The sequence below is a fragment of the Lycorma delicatula genome, chromosome 5 (assembly GCF_047948215.1).
Source record: "Lycorma delicatula isolate Av1 chromosome 5, ASM4794821v1, whole genome shotgun sequence".
NCBI lineage: Eukaryota > Metazoa > Arthropoda > Insecta > Hemiptera > Fulgoridae > Lycorma > Lycorma delicatula.
The window spans coordinates 108,799,911-108,825,254 of record NC_134459.1 but is presented as its reverse complement, the minus strand read 5'-3'; the positions used below and the strand labels follow the sequence as shown (position 1 = coordinate 108,825,254).

Below are 25,344 nucleotides of genomic sequence, written 5' to 3'. Positions count from 1 at the left end.
AAAAACAAAAAACGGCGCCATGTAAAATCCTTCGTTGCTAGGCGTTTCCGGTAATATCTGACTTATCCAACCATTGCCACAAAATACGCCACCAAAAATAAAAATTGAAACTCGGGCGAAGATTTTTTTGGGGGGGAGTAATTTTTGGGGTTTTTTGGATTTTGGGTCATAAGATAGAGTGGGCCCAGATCGGTGGAGACCCGGGGGTGTTTTGGTCTTGGACGAACAGGAAGTCAGAAAAATTAGAAAAACTGATCCCCCTTATAATTGTCTATGTGAGGACTTGGAATATTTTTCGTGTTCGAGACATCGATACGCCGACTCGTTGCATGACCTTTTAGCTTAACTGTCCTGAATGCTTGAACGACTTGGATTTTAACCTCCGACCACGAGTTCCCTCGACCAGCAGGAGACCAACGTCAGCCAGGTTGTTGTCTTCCAGTTGAGTTCTGAACTGTTTTTAGGCGTCCAGTCTGAGGGCAGGTTGTTTGCCGACTTCTCTTCACGTAAGGCCAAAGAAGTTGTAGATGTTCTTCGTTGTTACAAATGCCGCCAATTTCGACACAGGTGAACATTGTAAACATCTGGTGCCATGTAAAATCCTTCACGTCTCCATGTCGCTCTGCCAAAGGTGATAGTCTTCACACTACCATCAAGTTCATTAGATATTCCGCATTTTTAAAAACTATTCTTTACTAATTCCCTGGAAATACACATTCCCAAGCATCTTTTATCAAAACACAAATCTGGTTAAAATCTGGGCGTTTGAGTATAGGAGAAATATAGGAGTATATATTCGTTTTGAGTATCCTCGAGTATCCTGCATGCTCTAGTGGCTTGGAATTGTGAAGTCAAAAGCAAAGTGAAGTCAAAAGTGTAGAAAAACACCCTGGAGCTCAGCACAAAGGCATTCTGCTTAATGATAACATTTAGCTTCACATAACTCAAGAAACCATCAACAAATTGCATCACAAAGTACTACTTCATCTCCTATGCAATCCTGATTTGGCCCATAGTATTTCCACATGTTTGGTCCACTCAATGAGGAGCTGTGTGGTAAGAAGTTAATTGGCAATGATGACATTAGAAAAAATGAGCTAAATTAGCTCTAACAACAAGACAAAGATTTCTAATGTGCATCCTATCTGTTCAATGAAGTATTCAGTTGATCACTGCAGTTTAGTAATAAACTCCCTTGCTAAGGTCTCTAGCATTTTGTAGTTCTGAAACCCAAATACAACCTTTTCTAAAATATTTGTCAATTTTGTATGATTATTAATTGATGAATGATTTTCATAAAGAAATAAAATGAAATAAACCTTTACTTTTTTTAAGTTTAAGATATATTTACCGAAATGGTTTTAGTTTTCTGGGAGAAATTTTAAGGTGTAACAATCCCAGAGCACCTGTAACAACCTTCTTGTGAAAACTCTAAATAAATTACTTACTAAGTGAAAAAAAATGAAAATAGAGATTTTCTGGAGCAAAATCTGATAAAAACGTAATCTAATAAAAACCTCTTCTGGTTAATAAAAAAACATGTTATGGAAAATTTCAATGGGAAAGAAAGTATCCATTACACAACTTGTAAATATTGTTTATTAACATAACTAAACTAGAAAACACATTTATAATAATATAACTTATAAAAATTCTACTGTTTTTGCTGTTCCTGAAGGAGAAGCAACTGGTTTAATATCATTTGGTACTGATGGAGGTTCTTTAGATCGTTTCAAATCATCAGGCACTGTAGATACTCCTTTAGAATCTGAAGACTGTTCCTTTTCAACAACGTAAGTCATTCTACCTGGTTCTGGTAAAGGTTTCCAGTCTGGTATGATTTTAGCATGTATACGCCAAGTACCATACTGATTACTTAAATGTTTTTCAAAAACAATGTATTCTAGGACATCTTTTGCAAGTATTTCACTTCCATGAATTAATCTTCCAAATCGATCGTAAACTGCTAACACCTGTTTACGTAAAAATTAACATTAGTAAACATATATGTTATTTACTAAAATAAATTTAACAGTAAATAGAAAAACCAGTAATTAAATTTACAGTATTTCTAACAATAACAATAAAGGATGTAATAAATGAATTATAGAAACCAGAATCAAATTTCAAATTTACCCATAAATATAATAATGAAATTTTATACAAAAAGAATAATAGTTAAATTACTATAAAGAGCTATCACATAACTGATAAAGTTAGAGCTTAGAAATTTATAGCTAGATATTTTTACAAAAGGAGAAAGCTTGATAAAAATGAAGGGAGAAAAAGTATTTAATTAGGTCACATGTTTAGATGGAGAAAGAGTTTATATCAAAAGTATTATTGATACTTCAGAAAGGTAAAAAAATGCCGGCCATGAATTGCATAACCAGGAAGTTATGAAATTCATTTTTTCAATTATTTTAACCTCTATAATATCTTTATAATAAAATTAATTTTTAAGAATGTAATCCTTAAGTGGTGATAATAAATTTAAAAAAATAACTTTTTAAAACTATTTAATAGTATAAAGATAAAGCCATAATTCTAAATGAACAAATTGGAATATTGTAGGAAGGGGTAAAAATATTTGGCTAATTTTTTTTCAAGAAATACTAAATAATAAGGGCTTAAAAAATTAAGATTTTTATATTTAAAATGCAATGGATAACTTGCAAATTGGATTTAAATTTAAAAAAAATATTTTTGTTACCACAGGTCATTGCAGCGAGATAGGCAAGATTGTTATACCGATTTGAAAGCCTATTGATGTAGAAAATATAAATACTCCCATTAACTCCTTTTCTGAAGCAAGATATAGCTAAAAAATAAAAATATATAGTCTTTTTTTGGGGGGGAGGGGTGAATATTAAATAAAGATTTTTCTTAATTTGTTACCTAGATAAAAAAACTTCAACTTTTGTGGACAAATGTTTTTGCTAAACTGTCCCAGTAGATTTTAAATTTTATTTTGGTGAAAATATCCTCACCACTTTTTCCTATTTTTGCAAAACTTTAATACATTCTTTTACCCTCCCACCACCCTGCAAAGGTAGTATCTGTCTACTAAATTTGAAAAAGATATGTCAATGTGGTCCAGAGTTATCAGATCAACATATATATACATATGAGCGACATATACATACATACATATGTTAAGTACATTGCATGAACATCTGTCTGACAAAAAGAAATTTTTTGGACTTCAGAGCACTGGAATAAAATTAATTATTTTCACCGATTATTAACAATTTATCTAAATTAATTTTATTTTATTAAAAAAAACGTTTTAAATGTTTCTTTAAGGCCCAAAACTTAAAAAATACCTATTTTTAGATCTTTTTTTTAAGCGATCAGTATGCTTTCTCATTATAGTTACAGATAATATAGCAGAATATATTGCTACAGCTGTGAAAGTAAAAAGAGAAGGTACTAAAAGTCACTGGGTGCAAAGACTCAAAGATGGATGGATGCAAAGAATAGCTTAGACCTCAATCAAACAGAGAAATTATAGTAACAGACTTGTATGAGGCATATTTTTAAAGTAAGTACCGTTTTGAAATTCTGCCGCTGCTACGCTGCGGTCGGCATTCCACACATGTGCACTGTGTACCCGCATCTGTTGGCAAGCCACAGACACCATTACGGAAATATTCGACTGTGTTTATGTTTGTTTGTGAGTATTTAAAATGCCTCTGCTGATCAAGAATCCTGCCAACTGTGAAATACATGGTGTGATTCGTTTTCTTAGTGCTAAAGGTGTAAAAGTGGCTGAAATTCCTCGTCAGATCAGTGAAGTGTTCAGAGAAAGCAATACAAGCAATGGAATGGTACACAAATGGGTTAGAGCTTTTAAAGATGGCCACCAGAATGTTCATGATAAGGAACAGAATGGATGGCCTTCTGTCTTTACTGAAGATTTGGTGCAGAAAGTTGATGAAAACGTGAGAGAAAACAGACACTTTATGATTTCTTCACTCTCTGAAGTTGAATCTATGTGAAGAAGTGTTGTCTATGAAATTGTGACCGAATGCTTAAATTATTGATGATGATGGTGTTCAAAAGCTGGTTGCATGATACGACAAGTGCCTTAATATTGGTGGCAATTATGTAGAAAAGTAGATTAAAGTACAGGCTTTCACATAAAAATAAAATTGTTAAGAATAGTGTACTTGTTTTTTTCAATTTCAAAACGGTACTTACTTTAAAAACATGCCTAGTATAATGGTAGAAAAAGTTATTTTTCACTATATTACACAGTAAAAATAAAATGTTTTATTTATATATTTACATGAAGTACATTTCATGTGATAAAAACTGTTAATACTGTTGAATGTTTTAATGAAAGTAGAACAATATCCCTTATGGTGATGATAAGTATGTTCAATAATTTAAAAATTAGAAATCAAAATAACAGCATTAGTTCCAACAAACCTGTTGTGTGTGAAATCGTACTGTAAGCTGTCCAAAAACATTATCTTTTGTAATGATACTTGTGGTCCTAGCATGTACCATTCGTGGAGGTTCAATTGACTGTAAAAACTTCCAGTGTATTGTTTTTCTGTCAATGTTATATACTGCCTCCTAAAAAAATAATACAAACATTAAAAATAAGTAAAATCATATTAGAATGATACTAATAATTATAATTTCATTGTTATTTTATCTATATTTTAAGTGATATCCACTTTTAAATGTTCTTTATCTAATATTAAAGAAGTAACTGGTAGTAAAAAATGCCAACATCATTTATGTTACGATAGTGATAAACCAGTATCACATATAGGGTGGAATTGTACTCAACATACTTTATCTTTGGTGATCCCTGGATACCAATTTACTAGATGAGGCTTTGGCCACTAGCATATTATATTTACTATATTAATGATTAATTTACATGATTAATTTTCAGGGTGTTACTCTCTAAAATGTCTAAGGTATTATATAACCATCAGATTGAGAAGAATACAGTTAATAATCCTACTCAGGATTTCATATTAGCATTTACAAGTAATATATTTTTTTTTATTATGAGAATACATTTTTTTTATCATACACTTCTTTCCCAAACAGTTTTTAAACCATCCTACAATTTTTATATTATATGCTTTAAATGCATATTAATGAAAAAATACTTCTGTCTATTAAGTATTATGACTACCAATTCATCATTTAAAAACAAAATTAAAAAATCTCACTGACAGATATTAGTATGTATTTATCTTAACTTTATTGTAATCAGTTAATCGAATACAAAATGCAGTAATAATTAATTTAAATGAATTATTAAAAAGTACAGAAGTTATAAATACTCACAGGATATGCTTTTTCAGTAACATATTGTTGGAGAAGTTCTTTATCACGGCTGAAAAAATGAAATGTAATGCTAAATAAAATGAGAACAAATAATTTTAAACAAGTAAATTGACTAATGTTAAGTTTTTATAATAGTAAAATAAAATCTTGTAATTAATAGTTATAAAAAGAAAAATAGCCTGTTTTGCCACATTAAAGTCCTTATTCTGAGTTTTTATTATAATGAGAACATAAGAACTCATTCAAACACCAACAAATACACTATTTTTATTATACAATTTCTGAAAAATATTGTTTCATCCTGTTTTTGGTATACGTAATGTTCAAGTTCTATGATTTGATATTATGTAAAAACAAACAATCTAAAAAATACACATTTTCATGTTAATTCTTATGCAATTCTATGTTGACTTAGTATTTACTTAAGTATTGGGAATATTTTTATCTTCATATGATATTTTATGCATACCTGTGTATGTTTGGTGTATGAGCGGTGGAGGGGGTTGCAAGTATGGTTCAGAGGATACACTATACTTTTACATTTACCTACTTTGATTAATTTTCAGTTGAAGTTTACTTAATCATTTTATATAAAAATTTACTTGGAATTTGTATCAACATTGTTTTTAAATATTTTTGTTTTTATAGTGCAACAGTTCAATTCAGTTAAAAGAGGAAATTCATTATATTCATACTAATTCTATTTTCACACAAAAGATAATATTATAGATATATCCATGATCTATCAGCAGTAATAAAAACATATTCTATTTGGTATATTTATCATACTACTGAAATAAAAAAAAAGCTGGCTTAAATTTGAAGGAATATAATTCTATGTAAGAACAATAATACAAATTATTGTTACTACTTTAAAAAAAAATCATAGTTCTAATCCCTAAATAAACATACAGCATTTAACAGTCATATAGTAAACTACACCAGTCTAATTACTTTAGTATAATTTATGTAAAAATGTGAAAAACCCATACCCCATTTTTTGACTGATTTCTATACTTTCTTTCTCACAGAATAACTCTAAAGATATATTCCTGGAAAGTAAAAACTGCTTTTTCATTTCTTGATACACATTATTAGTTTGTAGAAATTACATTTTTAAATTTCTGTCAAACTGTCTACTAAGCAGATAATAATAGTTAATATTTCACCTTTTTAATAATTTTTTATGGAGCTCGCAAATCAGTAATACCAAAAAAAAGAATTGAAAAGTGAGCTTTCCTGCATTTAAAAATGATTTTTTCCTTTTTAAACAGAGTGTTAATAAAATAATATTTTTATTTTAACAGATTTTAATTTTGTGTACAATAAGGTATTTTTCTTATATCTAATTATAAAATTAATCTTAAATTTTTCTCTATATAACTATAAAATTATAATAGTTCAACTCAGGTATTTTCTTTTGTAAGCTAGACTGTAATTAAATATATATATATATATATATATATATAACAAGAATATACATTTTTATTAGAAAGTCTTGTATATCACTACACCACATTGGTTATGTTTACTAACCTTAAATATTATATCATTTTGTAACATTGTAAGTTTTTGTACACAAAGAAAAAGAAAAAAGTTTAATGGATATTTATACTTGCACCCTAGCACTGAACACAAGGCTATAGTAAACATCATTTCCCTCTGTTGATAACAGATGAGAGTAAAATTCTGCTGGTAATGGTATTTATGCATTGTATTGGTATTTATGTAGTTATTTCTGATAGAGAAATTAATTCCTAATGAATTTAGCTAACATTATGTAGCAAAAATTATTATATTTTTTTTAAATTTCATAGTAACAAAGTATTATTTTTAATTTAAACATTACAAGCACCAATAATAATTAATTTCCTAAAGTTAATTTTGACTGCTTTATATTTTGTAAAATGTATTACTTGTGATTAAATGTTGTTATATACAAAATAACTATAAAATTAATAATAATATTCTTTATAAATAGTTTATACTAAAGTTTTTTTTTTTTTTTTTTTTTTTTTAATTAAATCACAAACAATTCAAAGATTTTTATAGAAACATCTGATAAAAACTATACAAATATTTATCTCTATTTCTATAAAGGTTTAAAGAGTTCATGTATTTTTCTTAGATGATGAAAATTGTCACAATATCAGTTCTTTTGATTGAATTACTCTTTATTTTTGGAATTTGAATATTTTCTCGATCTAATGATTTCTCCCATAAATCAGTTATTTGAAAATATCATTGGAACCAAATGAGGTATCTTCTGTTTGTAACAATATGCTTAATAGTTTGACTAATTAAAAAATAAATCAAATAAAAATAAACAAAATATGAAAGATTAAAAAAAGTAAATTTTAAAACTTCATCTCATTCTGTTCTTGAGAAGTAACTCCTGTTGAAAAAAAATGCAAAGGCAGGAATGAAATAATCCCAATGTTTGAGAAATATGTTTACAGGGCCTTTTTTACTTAACTTTTAAAGTAAACAGTATTTTATTGCTTTATTCAACCATAGTGATTTAATACTGTTAAGTGTGGTAATGTGCTGTCACCTAATGAAATATGGCATTGTTCAAATGCTCAGCAGTTTGCAGTTAGAATTTTTTTGTTTCTTTACATTTCTACTATTCATAAAGAAATTTTTTTCGTGTTTTAAAAATGTATAAAAATATAGAGTTTTCATGTTTTAGACCTGGTAAGTATTTCAAAATGCCTTACACTAATTTAATGTTCTTATGTAGGGAAAATTGGTATAATTTTCAGACTCATTTATTTTTTGTTTTGTGCTTCAAGATTTTTTTTTATAATTTGTTTCTTTTGTAATAAGCTGATGATTTTGTAATATTTATTCTACTATTTTAAATATTTTGGGTATAGGTAGAGATTACACACACGTTCAGAGTTATATTAGTGTACAATACTTATAAAAATAGTTGAAAAAGTTATTTTTATAACTTAAGAGTTAAAAATGGACTCACATGTTTGTTTGATAAGTTAAAAAGAATTGCCCTTTTTTAAAAACATATTTAACAAACTATTAAAAGTGACAAATATAAAAAAAAAAGTTAACATTTGTTGAGATTCAATGCTGTTGCATCTTTGATAAACAATATGAAACAATTTTTAGAGGTAATTACTATTAAAAATGCTATTCAATAGTTGGAAAAAATAAATAGTGGATGTATTCATAATTTTTATTAGAATAATAAAACACACTTAGTGAATTAATACATTTTTGGCCAATAATTTAATCGCTAAGGAAAGGAGCCTACAGATTAATTATCAGTGAAGATGTTAAAAAGCATTTCAATTGCTTCAGTCATTTGTCATTAACACCAGCATGAAGTTATCACTCAAAGGATAACTGAACTAAGAATTTTTACATTAATGCCTCTGTAAGAATACAGTATAAACACTGCATCAATCATTAGTATGACAACATTTTTTTTATAGTTTGTTGTAGAAATGCAATCAACAGATTTGAACAGCACAAAGTTCAATTCTTCTGAGAGCTCAAAGTTGTAGTAATTTTAAAATTTTATTTTAAATTTAGTACAAAACATAATTGTTATCTTAACTGTTACATCATATACAATTTTACATGTTTGTATAACCAAGAAGGTATGTAGATTAGATTATCACTATTGCTCATAAATAAACAGATTACTTTGTTTAATTACAAAATATAATATTAATAACAATTATACAAAAGTATACTTTCTTAAATATTATTCTTCTCGCATAAAAAATATGCGTAAAATAATTAAGTTTTGTGTGTGTTTTTTATACAATGTTATACACATATCTTTTTTTTTTTTAACCAGAATTAGTAAAAATGAATTACTTTGCCATAGTTTCATGAGCTTTAATGTAAACATCTTGTGCTAAATTAAGAAAATCTCGAACTTCAAAATCTTCATCGAAATTTCTAATTTTACGTACAGCTAACATAGATTTTCCTTTTTTCTCCACAAATTCCCATGTCTGTTTTGCACCCTAGAAAAAGAAATACCAATTTATTCTCTAAATTAATTATGAACTTATTTGTTTTAATAGTATTGTTTATTTTAATGAAATTAATCTTTATAAGATTCACATTATTCCTCCATACAGTTAAATTATATTTAAGGTTACTTTAAAAATCAAGGTAAGATTAGTCTTATCTCAATATATTCTATACTAGGTGATTTATTTAATAGAATTTAAATTATTTACTATACACATACTAAATAATGAATAAGTTAATACTCCTGTAGTAGCCAACTGCAATTAATATCTTACACTGATTTCCAATCTTGTAAAATTATTTGATAAATAGTTTAAAATTTATATATATATATAGTGTATAGTTCTTTTTATCATGTGCGCGTGCGCACACACACAGTTAAATTTATTTATCATTATCATCAGCAATCTGAGCATTATAGCTTGACAAAAAGGATTCTGAACTTGTTATCCTCTACCAGGATCTATGGAAACAGAAATAACTCCTAAAATAAACTGATGCAATTGTAATAGCACATGATTATATCCATCCTTCTAGCAAATTTGTGGTATATCGCAAATACATTAAAATAAAACTTTTTTACATATTTTCAATACTTAATAAATCTATACTTACAAAATTAAGAGAAAATAATTAAAAATATTAATACCACATTTAAAATAATGACAAAGTTTTAGATATAATGAATAAATTAATTCACATACTTCCTTCGAAATCGGTGAAACCTTTCCATCACCTTCAGGAGGTACATATGCTTCAAATACCTCTCCTGTTGAACTGATAAACATTGGTTTTTCAATATGTGGATATTCAGGCTTAATTCCTTGTTCTTTCATTTTAGTACGTATTTCTTCTTCTGTGAATTCATCATATGATTTCTTTGTATCCTCATAATTAGGCAAATCAACTTTAATAAACTGCAAAACAAAATTAAAATAAAATAAATATTATAAGACTATATGTTATCAATAATAAAAAAAAAAAAAAAAACCTTCAGTTACCACAAAACAACACCTGCTCTGGTTATGAAATTCCGACTAAATTTAAGAATAGTAGAATACATTTTCAAACTCGCTCTTAAAAATATATCAAACTGATGTTTGCAAGAAGAAATGACTGGTACAGTCTCTATCTGCCTGTTGTCTATTGCAGTAAATTACTACCTAAATCCATCTTCAAAGCACTCCCACAACTCTTTATAAGTTACTGCCTGCCACTTCTACATTTTTCTAACCATTTCTAGAAATCTTCTTTGAGGTTACTATGTAGCTCTTGTTTATGAATTTTACTACGTAAACTCAAAATGTTGCCTCCTTTCAACATCATTTTTAGTTCTAGAAATTAAAAAAAAAAGACTTATCTACTGGAATTAGTTTAAGTAAGTAATAATTTGTAAGTAACAGTTGTTAGTTAGTAACAATTTTTGTCTATGTTGACTTAAATACAAGCAAATATAGTAATACATGATATGTTGCAAGTATGCAGTACCTATTGCTTTTTCCTCAAAAAATCAGGACTTTTATTTTGATGGGCCAAACAAAATACCATAAATTACTTAAAAATAATATTCCTTATATAATATTCATTGTTATTTGCTTTTTCTTCTGAAAGAAATTCATGAAGAACCACGTCCACAAAATTAAAAAAGAAATTTAATTTTTAACATTATATCTATTAGTTCATTACTTTATTTTCTACCCTACTAAATTTTTAGCACTTGGAGATGACTCCTTCAGTAAGGAAAGTGAAGAATAGATCTTTCTTGTTTCTAATCTCAAAAATTAGCTTCACTCCTTTATATTTTGTGCAAATCTTTTAACCTTAACATATTTACTACAATTGCATTAAAAGCATAATATGATGAAGATTATAGTAAATAAAATCTAAAAATCCAAGAACCACACTTTTTCAAAGGTTCATTTTAACAGCTATTTACCCAGCAGCATCACTAATTACATTACACAATATTGTTAGAATGAATTAACTATTCTAAACCTGAATAATTAAAAATGTTGGTTGTTGCCTCTGTTCTGTACAAAGAGCCTCTTGTGTAGCTCTCTCTCTCCTTCTCTATCTGCCAGTTTCAAAGCATGTACAATCCCACATAGAATTATTATTATTACATGTATATGCTTACAGTATGCGCAAACTAATTTATGTTACTTATTATATTTCATGCTTTCTTGATGATGGCAGTTATTGAAACTACCTATGAGTCTGGCTGCCGTCATAATGTAATAGCTTGGAATCATCAGAGCTCACACTTGATACTATGAAAATTATTGGAATACTTTAAATTTGGATATCCAAGCCAATAAGAAACAATCAGGGACAGAATTGGCAAAATCCATTCAATTCTATCTCAAAAGAACAAAATAATTAAGTACACTTATAGAAAAAACCCATGAAATTATTAGATGTTATTATGAGAATTAGTAATGATATTCAAACAGAAAATAAAAACCTTAAAATGTGATTCAGTCTACTTAAAAACATAGATGATCAGTTCCAATATAGTTAATCTAACATCATGGAGATTTAAGGATCAGGCAAAAAGTGGATGTTGCAGGGAAGGCTTTGGAGTTGACCATTAGTTAACCAAACATTCATTATGAACAATCCTTAACAATACTTACAATATTTGTATGTTTCTAAAAACTAAATAAATGGAATAAAAAAAAATCAAATGGTATAGTTGAGGAAATACTGAAAACTTGGCAATTAACTCTTCTGACAATTAACTTATGGTTTGGTTTTTGCAAAATCCATTCTCATTCCATAATTTTTTTAATAATTTTGGAGTACATACCTTAGCAGCTCGTAACTTTTTGTATTTTGGATCCCAGTGTTTTTGAATAAATCTTGATGAATTATACAAAGGACTGTTAGTTTGCAATATATCCCCGCATCTGACCTGTGGAATTATAGAAATAAATAACAGAACATATCTCTCTTTAAAATCGAACATATTTTTGAAAGAACAACAAAGCACTATCACAAAGAAATAATAATAATGTTAAGAAATAAACAGTTAACAGCATATATATGTAAAATTATTTTTAAAAAAATAATACTGAGCAATTGAAATAAAAAATTATTCAACGTAATAAAGTTATATTATTATATAACTTTATTATATAAATTTTATATATATATGTAATAAATATATATATGTAGTAACATAATTACAGGACATTTTACAAGGATTTTGGGTATTTAAACTTTTAAACTTCAAATGCAATTTTAAACATATAACATATAAAATATTACATAAATAAATAATTCTCCATTAAAAGAGTTTTATAACTGTACTGAAAGTCAAAAAGTTTTACTTAACATGTTGGGGTATTCCATTTTAATTCAACAAATTTTCAGAAATTTTAGTGCATCACTATTTTTGATTTTGATGATATTTGATATATGATAACTACCCACCTTATAGTGGTCAAATAATACTGTTTTATATTTTAAATAAATTTTTTTCTTGAGTACTACACTATTTTTGAACTTGTCAATAGGTAAAACCAGCCATTTTTGTCACTTTTTCCATGAGCTGTAGCATTCTTATTTTACATCATACAGAGGGCTTTTTGAAAGAGTAAAAATGGAACTTTTCATCTTGAAAAGTGTACTCAAAATTCATTTTGTTACATAACCAAATCTTGTAATATTTACTGAAGTTACGTTTACAAATTGTTGTTTTTTTCAAATTTTGGGCCCAAAATAAATAATGAAGGGCTTAGGGTAACAGGCCTATATTTTTACCTTTTAACTCTTAGGTACTAGTAGTACTTATAAAAAAAATTGGACTGTTACTGAATGTCCTTCATTAAAAAAAAAGGCCGCCAAATCATAAGATTTTGAAGCCCAAAAACCATATGTGGGACAGGTGGCAAAACTCTGAAATGTTTACAGCAACAAGTAATTTTTATGTACTTTAAAACCATATAAAATCTATCTTTTTACTCAAAGGGGTTGACAAGCAATGAAGCCATCAAAACCACTAAAAACACCGTTCCTTCTAACCATGAACAATGTATTCAACAAATTTACAGCATGTATTTTTCAGATAATAACGTAGGACTACTATACAAAATATTTTGATATGTCTATAATGAGATAGCTTATATTCTAGATAGTTTGTTACTTAAAGTAGACTTATACACAAACTCATGTTTAAACAAGAACGTGAATAGACATGCATGGACATGAATGTTTGTAATTCTGAATGCAAACATTGTAAAAGGCTCAGTTACTGTTTTGATTTCAATGTGATATGTTGTACTGTTGCTAGTGTTAATACTGTGGTTAGGTAATGAACACTTGTTTACAAAGTAAATTAATTAGCAGTGAACTTCTCTTTTATGCAATATCTCTTATTTTTAATTTTATTAATTGGAGAAATTTTTATTTTAGCTGTGGAGAAACTGGGATAAGACAAATTGAGGTGCAACTGGTAGTTTTATAATGTATACGAACTATACTGTTATTGTAAGAACCCTTGCCTTTTATAAAAATGGATTATGGAGTGTTCAATTGGTATCCACACTGAAACAGTATATCACAAAATGACTTACAATAGATCTTTAGTACTGCACAATATTTTAGAGTTTAAGCAAATAATATTGATATATTTAAGAAGTGAATGTACAAAAACAAAAAATATCTGTACTTTTCATACAACCAAATATTTAGATAAATATTTTCATATTAATGGGAAAAGTTGCTCTGACCCATTTAGCTGTTACACTAAGCTGGCTAAGAAATATCATAGAGAAATACCTTTTTGACACTTTCAACAAGCAATCCAAGTTTAAAATTAATTCCAGGCAGAGCACTGTGTATCAAATGCTTAAAAAAAAATACAAAAACCACAAGATGATACAGAAAGCAAACAAGAATGTCAAGATAAATTTGAGCCTCAATGTGTTATAGTTGAGTCAGTGAATAAAGCTTGTTCAGCACTTGGAATTTCCTTCGTTAAGATTCAAAAATTATCAAGCAGCACAAAGGAACCAATTTTAAAAAACAGTTACAAAAATAGCTGAGTCAGTTACCAGTAAATTAACAATTCCTTTGATTTAAATATTTCTACAGAAAAAACCAGTTAAGAACCACAAAATTATGCTGATTTAGGTAGGGAATACGAAGAATTAATCAATAAAATAAAAGATAAAATGAAAACAGTTACATCAACCCAGGCAATAAATTAATATTTTTAGCTTATTACCGAGCAGCTGGAGCATTCTAAAAATTCAAAATGAGTTTAGTGTTAGTCAGTATTTAGCCCGTCGACACAAACAATTAGTTAAAACAAGTGGAATTTTGCCATAAATTGGCAAAAAACCCAGTCATGTAATTGATGAAAATATTATTAAATGTGTCCAAGATTTTTACCAGAATTATGAGCACAGCTGACTGATGCCGGGCAAGAAAGATATGTCTCTGTAAGACAAGCTGATTAGAAGAAAATTAATATTCAAAAAAGGCTTATCTTATGTAACTTAAAAGAATTGTACACCGCCTTCAAAGAAAAACATAATTTAAAAATTGGTTTTTCAAAATTTGCTGATTTAAGACCTAAATTTTCTGGCTGGTGGGTCAGGTACTCACTCTGTTTGTGTGTGTGTGTGTGTATGTCACCTACCAAACTTATGTAATCTGCTCTAAAAGTGAAATTTGATTATATAATTCTCCTTTCAACCATGGTATGAGATATAGAAAATAAAACATGCATGCTGTCACAGTGTGAAAAATGTCCAGGCACTAATGAAGTACTCAGATTACTGCAAGAGAGCTGGGAGGATTTTGATTCTGAAATTATCTTCAAACAGTGGGTTTCTGTTGATCGTTGTGAACTACTCAAATTCTTCCATTTCAAGAGTACTTTTGGTAAACTTACCGAAAATCTAAATAATCTAAAAAGGTATCATTTTGTTGCAAAGAAACAATCTAATTTAACTTGTTGGAGGGTGAATGTATTGTAATGGGAAACTTCTCTCAAAATTTTCCTTTAGTGATACAGGATGAAGTCCAGTCACATCGCTGGTCAAAAACTTATGCCATGGTACATCCACATTTCTCATATATTTTACAAAAGAAGGAAAATTACAAAGCCAAAACTATTGCGTAATTAGTGAGTACTTGAGGTAAAAAACAGGCCTGTTACCCTAAGCCCTTCATTATTTACTTTAGGCTCAAAATTTGAAAAAAACAACAATTTGTAAATGTAACTTCAGTAAATATTACAAGATTTGGTTATATAACAAAATGAATTTTGAGTACACTTAGATGAAGTTCCATCTTCACTCTTTCAAAAAGCCTTTGTGATCCTCTGTATGATGTAAAATAAGAATGCTACAGCTCATGGAAAAAGTGACGAAAATGGCTATTTTTACCTGTTGGTGAGTTAGAAAATAGTCTATTACTCAAAAAAACAACTTAAAAAAATATAAAACTGTATTATTTGACCACTACAAGGTGGATAGTTATCATATACTAAATATCATCAAAATCAAAAATAGTGATGTACTTATCATTTGTTGAATTAAATGGAATGCCCCTGTTTTGACACTTTTAATGCAGCCTAACTAGTGTTTTAGTTAAGTATAACTTAATTTATTTTATCTGAGAAAAATGACAATCCTGAGTAAGACATAAATTTTCTATTATTTATGGTACGAGTTAGTGTTTAGCTTAAAAGTAATGGAACTTGAAGGAGAAAAGGCGTTTTTACCCTTTTTAACAGGTAGTATTGCAACAGATGTATTGAATACTGGCAATGGAAAATTGTCACTACAGGTTTTGCACTTAATAGTCTACTGTAGGCTCCCAAATTACAAAGAAAAAAAGTATAATAATAAGTATTCTAAGACTAAAAGACATAATAAAAAATGTTTTAGAATAAACAAAAGCATAACTAATCTAAAAAAAATAACCAAACAGATATTCTCTAATACAAATTTGTACAAACAGAATCAATAAACTTAAAATTCTTGATTTCAGTGATCCTAAATTCACTACATACATTTTGTATACTTTTGAAATCAAATTATATAAATTTTGTACCTTTTAAAGGATGTATACATTTTATTTCATGGATTCTGTATGGAATAAAATAAATTTACATAACCCATTTCATAACTTAAAAAATAAAACAAAGTTTTTATTTGCTTGCTTTACAGTGTGTAGGTGAATTTTATGTTAAAAATCATCCAAATTATATTAAAATCTGTAACCATACAATGAATATACACTATAATATGTATATTGCTAAAGGTTATGATACAATTTTTATTGTGAATACTCATGACAACTTGTAACTGACACTTGAATATGTGGTGTAGCTGAGAAAAATAATTTATTCTACAATCTGCTCTAGGAACTATTTTCAACTTTAGTGACATATCAGAACAATGCTATATATAATGACAAAAATCAGTTAAATAACAGATTTCTTAGTTTAATTATTATGTAAAATGCACGGTATGTGAAAAGCCAGGTAAAACTTTAACTAATACTTTGGTGAGTTCCAGATAAAAACAAAATTTGATTCATACTTTATCAACAAAAGAGGTATAGTTTTTATTTGCTTGCTTTACAGTGTGTAGGTGAATTTTATGTTAAAAATCATCCAAATTATATTAAAATCTGTAACCGTACAATGAATATACACTATAATATGTATATTGCTAAAGGTTATGATACAATTTTTATTGTGAATACTCATGACAACTTGTAACTGACACTTGAATATGTGGTGTAGCTGAGAAAAATAATTTATTCTACAATCTGCTCTAGGAACTATTTTCAACTTTAGTGACATATCAGAACAATGCTATATATAATGACAAAAATCAGTTAAATAACAGATTTCTTAGTTTAATTATTATGTAAAATCCACGGTATGTGAAAAGCCAGGTAAAACTTTAACTAATACTTTGGTGAGTTCCAGATAAAAACAAAATTTGATTCATACTTTATCAACAAAAGAGGTATAGCACAACTTTAAGAATATTTATTGATTTATTTCACATATTTAACCAGAATTAAGTTTATAAATGTTTGTGGATTATAAATTTAAAAAAATCTGCAACAACTAGTATACTGCTCATCATTAAATTAGTAAATGTAGCTAGAAGCACATTTAACAATACTAATCATGCATTATAAAATTTCTTCAGAAAAGGGAATGGAAGTAATAATTATTTTGTAAAAAATACTAAAGAAAATTGAGAACAGAGAATAATTTATCTGAATGTTTTCAGATTAATTATAATTATTCATTAACTAAATTTACAACCCCATCTTAAAAGTAAACAAGAGGAGTAAAACAAGATATTATTAATTTGTTAATTTACCACATAAAGAAGTCGAGGATTCAGTAAAATTCGAAAAGACATTCTCTTAAAACAAGTGTGTTAACAGAATTTATTTAATAAACAAAAATTAACCTTCCTAACCCTAAACTCTCGTTAGAACCGTCATTTCCGAAACGAGCTAATCTAATTGAATTGCGCTACTAATCGTACTAGGTCTGATCTTGACTCGATTAACTTTTTTAACGTTTTTGACGAGAGCTTTTTTTGTTATTAATTTTGTATTACAATTACTTAATAATTCTTTTTGAAAACTGAAGTTTAAGTTTGCAGTTCTTTTTTAAATCACTGCAGTTTATTTTCTATGTATTTATACTTTGTAACCCGGCGACATATCCGCTTACAAGAAAAAGTTGACTATCGATATTATCATGTGACTTACTACATTGGAGTTGCACGTCTGGACAGGTTATGTTTAAAAGTGAACTCCGGCTTCGCATTATCTTCTTGTATTACAGAACACATGATATGAATTTAAATGCTTAAGTTTTCTGGAAAGTAACTAATAAAATAATTAATTGGCTTAAGGACCACAGCTTCGATTATTCAGGTGGATAACCTAAACTGCAATTTAGAATCATTTACTTATTTCTCTTATTGTTTTTTTTTTTTTTTTTTTTTTACAATTGAAATATTATTGCATATTCTAGAATATCCTTTAAATTTTTTTTTTTTTTTTAGTACTAATAATATTCAGATTACGTATTTTCATTTTATGTTCTCCATATAAGATAGGTAGTTGTGCTTTAAGATCATATTAATGTGCAAGCATTTTAGAGGCTTAAATTTATTTCATTCAGACTGACGAAGTTTAACTTTGAGTTAATGAATTGCTGCAACTCTTTTTAAACAGATGCATTAAAATTTTTTAATAGTTTTTTCTGTGTAGAATATTTTTGCTCTAAGTTAGCTGAATGGGATTCAACCCGAGTTATAATGCATGATATTAAATGAACTTTTAAACTGCATAATGACGATTTTGTTAAACTGATTTTTGTTATTTTACTTACAATTTTTTGTTGTTATATAAGTATATCAAAGAATGATTTTGTATTAAGCCTACACATTAAAATGATTAAAAAAAGGACAGCTCTTTAAGTGTAAATAGTAAATTAAGTTTAATTATATGTATGAAATTTCATCCATGTATAGTAATACTGTAAATGTTCAAGATCCTTTGAACATTTTTTCCCATTTTTAAAAGTTAAGTTATTCTTAAAATTTGTTGTTCTAATCTAATGTACAAGAATATTTAATCTTGCAGATAAAGAAATTATTTATTAAGTAGGCATTTGGAAGCGTTTACTTATAATAGTAATGCTTGTTTTGATTTGTATGAGAATTTTACCCTACTATAATTGTTTTCTGGTGGTGGTTTTCGGTTTTATTAATCATTTTGTAACGCATGTATAGCTAAGAATGCCCTATTTAGTGGCTGGATTTTCAAATTAGTCTATCATTACTCTAAAAACGTTTATCAAAAGGAATGTAACTTTCTGTTTAAAGCAATTCACTATGATTACTTATTGTAGCATTAAGAAAAATTAATTTTGACTTATCATAAAAATCACATTTTTTATTTATTGTTAGCTGACAGTTTTTGTGATCCTATTTTAGTTATTTTAATGTAAAAATGAAATGAAAAGTAAGTTCATAATTATTAAAATTAATTTTCAGTGTTGCTTTCATTCTCCATTCATAGCTCAATTTTTTGTAATTAAAAGTGTAGTTTTAAAAGCTAATCTTTCAACATTAAAAAAATTAAATTTTGTGTTAATTTATGTATGGGATGATTTACATAAACGTGGAGTTGTCTGTTAGTCATGACTGTATCCCTTTTTTTGCAGAAATGATGATTAGAAAAGCAAATATACCTTTGAAGAAATTCCTTCGTAGAATTCATAGAAGAATGCTTTCTCTTACTTCAAAACCCTGTAACAAAACAGAAATTTCAGAAGATATTGCAAAAATACGAAATATTGGTATTTTAGCACATATAGATGCAGGTAATTAAAAATACATATATTTACATTTTTTAATATTTACTATAACCTTATATGTAGTATTTTAATAATCCTGTAATTATTTTCATTATAGATATCACTACCCTTAACCATTGCAGTCTTATCTTGCTATTCATAATATCCATACCAAAATTCAGACTTTTTTATTTAGCTTGTAAAGTTATAATTGATAGACAAAGTAGAAAAGATATCAAAAAGAGGCTTATTGAAGCCAGATGAGCTCTTTTATATAAAAAATTTCTGCTGTTATTAAGCTCAGAATTAAGAATTAGAAAGCCATTCTTAAAAATATTTGTATGGAGTGTAGTACTTTATGATAGTGAAACATCATGACACCATTAGGGATATTGGTAATATAAAAAATAAAGATCCGATGTGTTACATGACTGTGTTGAAAATTTAGTGGATTGATAAAACAGGTAGCAAAGTGGTTTAAAAATACGTCGAAAAGAGTAAAGTTCATTAAAAAAAATGTCATGTATAGAACAAAGTTGGTTAATCACATGTTATTAAAGCTTCCAGTGTTTGTTTACCAATTTGGATTTGAAAGAAAGTATAGAGGGTAAAAATTGTGGAAAATGACAAAGATATTTGTAATTCACATTTATTACATATAACTTATGTATTAGAATTATGAAACAGATAATTCAGGATATATGTTTAGGACTAGAAATTGGTATAGAATAAAAAAGAATGGAGCACATCAAAACAGTTAAAAATATATATATCATTAATATTACATTTATAATGTTGATGCACATAATTTATTATGTTTTTGGCCACATTATAAATGTAATAATTCAAGTGCAGGATCATTCATTAGTGTTTACATTTGTGGCCCAAAAAATACGCATTTCTTTATCTTAGTGTCATATTTGCAAAGTTGCCTTTCTGGCATCCTACACCATTGCAATTTCATTTTTAGTTCCTTGTATGAAGTAACAGAAGTATTGTGATTGTGAAAAGTTTTGGTTTTCAGATTTCAATGGAAATATCCATTTTGACCATCCCTGAATCCATTTTGACTAGTTTCTCTGTGACCTCTGTACGTAGTTATCTCATATAACTCAAAAATGATTAGCCATAGGATGTTACAACACTTAGTTTTGCACCTCCCCCTTTTGATTGCAATTGACTGAACCAAAAGTATCCAACTAAGCCCAAAATCTAAAAAAAATGGATTTTGGATTTTTTCTTAATTTCAGTAATAAGTCTTCAATGAGAGTTTTTCAACGATGTATCATACGTGGTAGTTATTGTGATTGGTTTTAGAGTTGCAGCCAAATGAAATTTTAATTAATGAAATATTTGGATCTATAAGGGAAAGGAACATCAGTTCGAACGAATAGACTTCATCTCCTTCTTTATTATTTTAACTCTTTTTTTTTTTTAAATATAATATATTGATTTATTAATAATTTATTAACCCATGATTGTAAAAAAGTTTTACAGTGTAATAGAATTGGTGAAACATCTGATTATTTAATATTAATTGATAATTATAATTTAGAATTGTATTATTTTTGGATTTTCTTAGCAAATTCTTATAAAAATTATAAATTTATTTTTAAAAAAAATCAATTTTATTTAATTATTTGACAGAAACATAAATACATTTATAAATTTTATTCAATTTAAAGTAATTGTTGAAAAATGTTTTTCATTTTTCTGGTATGTTCTATAAATAAACGTTAATTAAATTAAACTATTCCGTTTAGTGAACGCTTGTATTCTGGTTACAAATATTAATTTTGTCCTTACGATATAGAATAATTAGTTTTTAATATTGGATTATTTGGTAAACAATTTATTTAGAGTAATCAAGGGCTTTAACCTAGTATTTCAGGTATGATTGTTGAATTAATAATTGTGTAGATATTTGATGTTAACAAAAACTAATATTTTAGCAGTTGTGTAGCTGTCCACTTTTATTTCAGAATTGGAGGATCATTTCTCACTTTTTTTAATAAAGTATTTAATCAAATCTAGATTAATGTGTAGCAATTGAACATAAACTTATTTATATGTTATTAGTGGCTGAGTTATTCTTACTACCACAATCAATGCCTCTTTTCCAACGCGTTTTTATGTAATGAGTTTTCCTAACCTTGTGTACAGAAGTAACAAAGTTTTTATACCTAAGCTACAATTTAAGTTAAGGTACATTAAGTTTCCACAAAATTTCTAATACCAACTGTCATTTCAAGCCAACTAAACTTTGAAAAGTTTACAAAAATACATGATTTTTCAGGATAGTGCATTTGTCCCAAAGTTTTCACTGAAGAATTTACATCATTGTTATAGACTAGGTTCTCATACTGATGTAAGTAATGTATGAATTCAGACTGCTTGTCATAGATGGCACATTTTAATATTCTGTCATAAAAAGTTCCATCCTTTTGTCAGTATTTAAAGACGCATTTAAATCCTAATGCATTTCAGTCCTAGTGCTAGTATTTATGCTTGATATGTGTGTATACTCATGTGAGCGCATGTGCACACACACACACACATTCCACTCACATACATGCACACATTTGCATTACAGAAAAGATATTAAAATGAAAAATAATTTGTCTACAATGCACAAATAAGATTTTTAATCTTACATATACAAAAACTTGTACTGGAATAAAGTATTCAAAAAGTTAGCCCTAACTTGTATGATAGTTTATTGTTTATTCTACTTATCTATAGCTCTGAGCCCCCAATCCACAAAAATATTTGGATATACAACATCTTATAACATGTTTACATTAGAAAGAAAGCCAAGTATTTGCTTTCTTTCTTAAATTAAATTTAAAAAAAATAGATTCAACAATAAATTTCTGTGGCAATAGATGATTATTAATCATAAGTTCTGCTTTTCTTTAATATCGATTGGTGTTAAAGACATTTCTCCCTCAGAATCCGATATAATTAACAAAGGAAAACATTGAAATACCCACTAGGGTACTTTCAAATTAACCTCTGCTTGCTGACTACTAAATTGGATTAAAATCAAGTAAAAAGCCAACTGATACTTATAACAATACCCACTTCTGATTTTCAGTGGTTGAAAAGAGTAGGCTTTCGATTGGTTGAACACCTGTATCATAATGAAAATCTATTTCATAATGGTCCTCATTATGATACAGGTTCCAGCCATGTAATTCAAATGTTATAATGCAGCCATAGAAAAAATTTTCATTATACTCTCTGTTCACTGTCTTTAAAAGAAGAAAGGAAATAACTGTTTCATTTCATACAATTTTTAATTTAAACTACCTTACTTTATGACCAGGTTAACAGAAAGTAAAACATAGAACAAACACATTTACATACAATTTCACCGCAATCCACTCAGAATTGCCAAGTAATTTTATAAAATCTATTACTAATGCAGGAGAAACCACCATGATATGTTTTTCATTTTTTATTTGTGTCTGTATTTCTTATTAATGTAAATTAGATTTTTATTACACAAAATTTTACACTATTTAATGCATTGTTATTAAATATTGTTACATTATTGATTACTATCCATCATGTAATACTTAATTTCACACCCAGTAGGGTGTTTTATATATACCCTACAGGGTGTATATTTTTGTTTCATTCACTTTTTAACTGTGTTAGGTAAAACAACTACTACAGAAAGGATGCTTTTCTACTCTGGTAGAATAAAGATGATGGGAGAAGTGCATCAGGGAACTACTGTTACTGATTACATGGAACAAGAAAGAAATAGAGGTTCGCTACTATGTTACGCAAAATAATTTTTGTAATCTAACATGTATTTTAAAAAACTTTATTTTGTATAAAATAAATGCATCTTCAGCTGCTATGTTTGTTTTGAATAGCAGAGAGGGCTTATAACTGCCTGCAAACAGCAAAAATAAAACATATGTGATGTCTTGATGAAAACATGACATTTCAGTTTCACAAGAAACAATATTTGTAGTTTCTTGTTATAAGCTGTGTCATACAAGGGCAGTTCAGAAAGTAACCTCTGTTTGGCTACAAATAAAAAACCTAAGAGATCAACATATTTTATTATATACAAATTAAAATTTTGTATTTTAACTATTTTTCAACATAGTTGCCATTTAAATTCAAGCATTTGTCATAACATTTCACTACTTTACAAATAATATCTTCATAAAATTCAGCTGCCTGGATACCTAGCCAACCTTTCACGGCATTTTGCAGTTTTTCATCATCATCAAAGTACTGTGACAAGCCATTTTTTAATGTGAGTGAAGAGATGAAAATCACTTGATGCCAACTCTGGGCTTTAAGGTGGATGATCAAAAATGTTCCATTAGAATTATTCAGAAGTTCTTGAGTTATTCGAGCACTGTGAGGACAAGTGTTGTCATGTAAAAAACAACACTGGATGACAGCATACTGTGATGTTTGTTCTTAATGGATCGTCTAAGTTTCACAGTATGACTGCTGAAGTAATTGTCGTACCACGTCCCATAAAATTGACTAGATCCCTTGGCATCCCAAAAGACCATAGCTATAATCTTCCTCACTAACAAAGTTTGGTGAGCTTTCTTTGTCCTGCACGGAGAACTGGTATGGTTTCATTTCGGTGTTCACATAGGCCACCCAAGTTTCATTCAAACAGTTCTCTTCAAAAAACTTTTTTTGGTGTCATAGTGAAAGGAAGTCTTAAGGCAGAACCCATTTGTTTGGTTTAATGGATCTCTGTGAGCATTTTTGGAACCCACTGAACACAGAACTTCCAGTAGCCTAATTTATCGGTGACAATCTCATTCAAAACTATGAAATTTGTGGGAATTATTCAGAAAATTCAGAGATGGTCAATCTATGATTTTCATGCACTTTTTGTCAATTTCACTGACAAGAACATCACTCGCAACAGAAGGCCTACCTCTTTTCTCTTCTTCATGGATGTTTGCCCTTCCATTTCTTAAAATTCAGACCTATTGCCGCACTATACTGTCACTCATAATGTTTGGGCCATATACAGTGCACAACTGATGATGGATATCTGCTGCCAAAATATTTTGTGGCCAAAGAAATCTTATGACAGCAGGCACCTCACATTTCATGGAGTTTTCTATTGCAGTGCTCATGTTTTTAGGTTATAACAAGCAAACAGGATAAAGTACATGGCTCACACTGACACAGCTGGAAGCACACTGATTCAGGGAGGATGCTGATGTGTCAATGGCAGTGCTACTAATACTAATACTAGCGCTATGCTGCAATGGAAGTTACTTCCCGAACCGCCGTTGTATTTATTAACTATCAGAAGAAAATAAATCCATTAAAATGAAATCAAACTTTTCAAGTTTAAAAATAAATTGTATTTGTTTACAAATAATACATGAAAGCTGTTTTTGAACAATTAGTATTTATATAGTAATATATATTTTTTAAGTTGTCTTACTCTGTAAGATATTAAAATAATAAAATGGAGTTTATTTTTATTGTTGTCATATTGTAAAATTTTAAGAATTTAAATTGTTTAATTATGTCAAGATTCTATACCTGAATAAGAATAGAAGAAGCTTTTCTGTTTTTTGGATGTTACTTTCAAACAAGTGATATGTTTTTAATGATTCCTATAGGTTGGTCTAAGCTTTGCTGTGATTAAAATGTAA

General features: G+C 28.1%; 2 protein-coding genes across 4 annotated transcripts in view; one reads left to right on the top strand and one right to left on the bottom strand.

The window, feature by feature from the left end:
• Window positions 1-1,581: 1,581 nt before the first annotated feature.
• Window positions 1,582-18,025, bottom strand: mRpL45 (mitochondrial ribosomal protein L45). Its single transcript, XM_075366848.1, has 7 exons — window positions 17,685-18,025; window positions 12,134-12,238; window positions 10,029-10,241; window positions 9,163-9,314; window positions 5,317-5,365; window positions 4,435-4,584; window positions 1,582-1,973 (listed from the first exon to the last, which is right to left on the bottom strand). The coding sequence occupies exons 1-7, from the start codon at window positions 17,724-17,726 to the stop codon at window positions 1,644-1,646; spliced, it is 1,041 nt and encodes a 346-aa protein (XP_075222963.1). The 5' UTR covers window positions 17,727-18,025; the 3' UTR covers window positions 1,582-1,643.
• Window positions 18,026-18,082: 57 nt separating this feature from the next.
• mRRF2 (mitochondrial ribosome recycling factor 2) overlaps window positions 18,083-25,344 on the top strand; it is a 49,398-nt gene continuing 42,136 nt past the window's right edge. For 2 of the 3 annotated variants that reach the window (XM_075366845.1, XM_075366847.1), the window contains exons 1-3: window positions 18,083-18,252; window positions 19,550-19,708; window positions 23,345-23,458. In XM_075366845.1, the coding sequence (XP_075222960.1) occupies window positions 19,552-19,708; window positions 23,345-23,458 (271 nt within the window). In that variant the 5' untranslated portion in view covers window positions 18,083-18,252; window positions 19,550-19,551. The remainder of the gene's footprint in view (window positions 18,253-19,549; window positions 19,709-23,344; window positions 23,459-25,344) is intronic. The other variant, XM_075366846.1, reaches the window with a different exon arrangement.

Coding starts and splice junctions, on each gene's coding strand:
- mRpL45 (XM_075366848.1), bottom strand. CDS start 17,726: ATGTCTTTTCGAATTTTACTGAATCCTCGACTTCTTTATGTG. Junction 10,242..12,133: donor AAAAGTTACGAGCTGCTAAG/GTATGTACTCCA, acceptor TTTGTTTTGCAG/TTTATTAAAGTTGATTTGCC. Junction 5,366..9,162: donor GCTCATGAAACTATGGCAAA/GTAATTCATTTT, acceptor TCATTTTTTCAG/CCGTGATAAAGAACTTCTCC.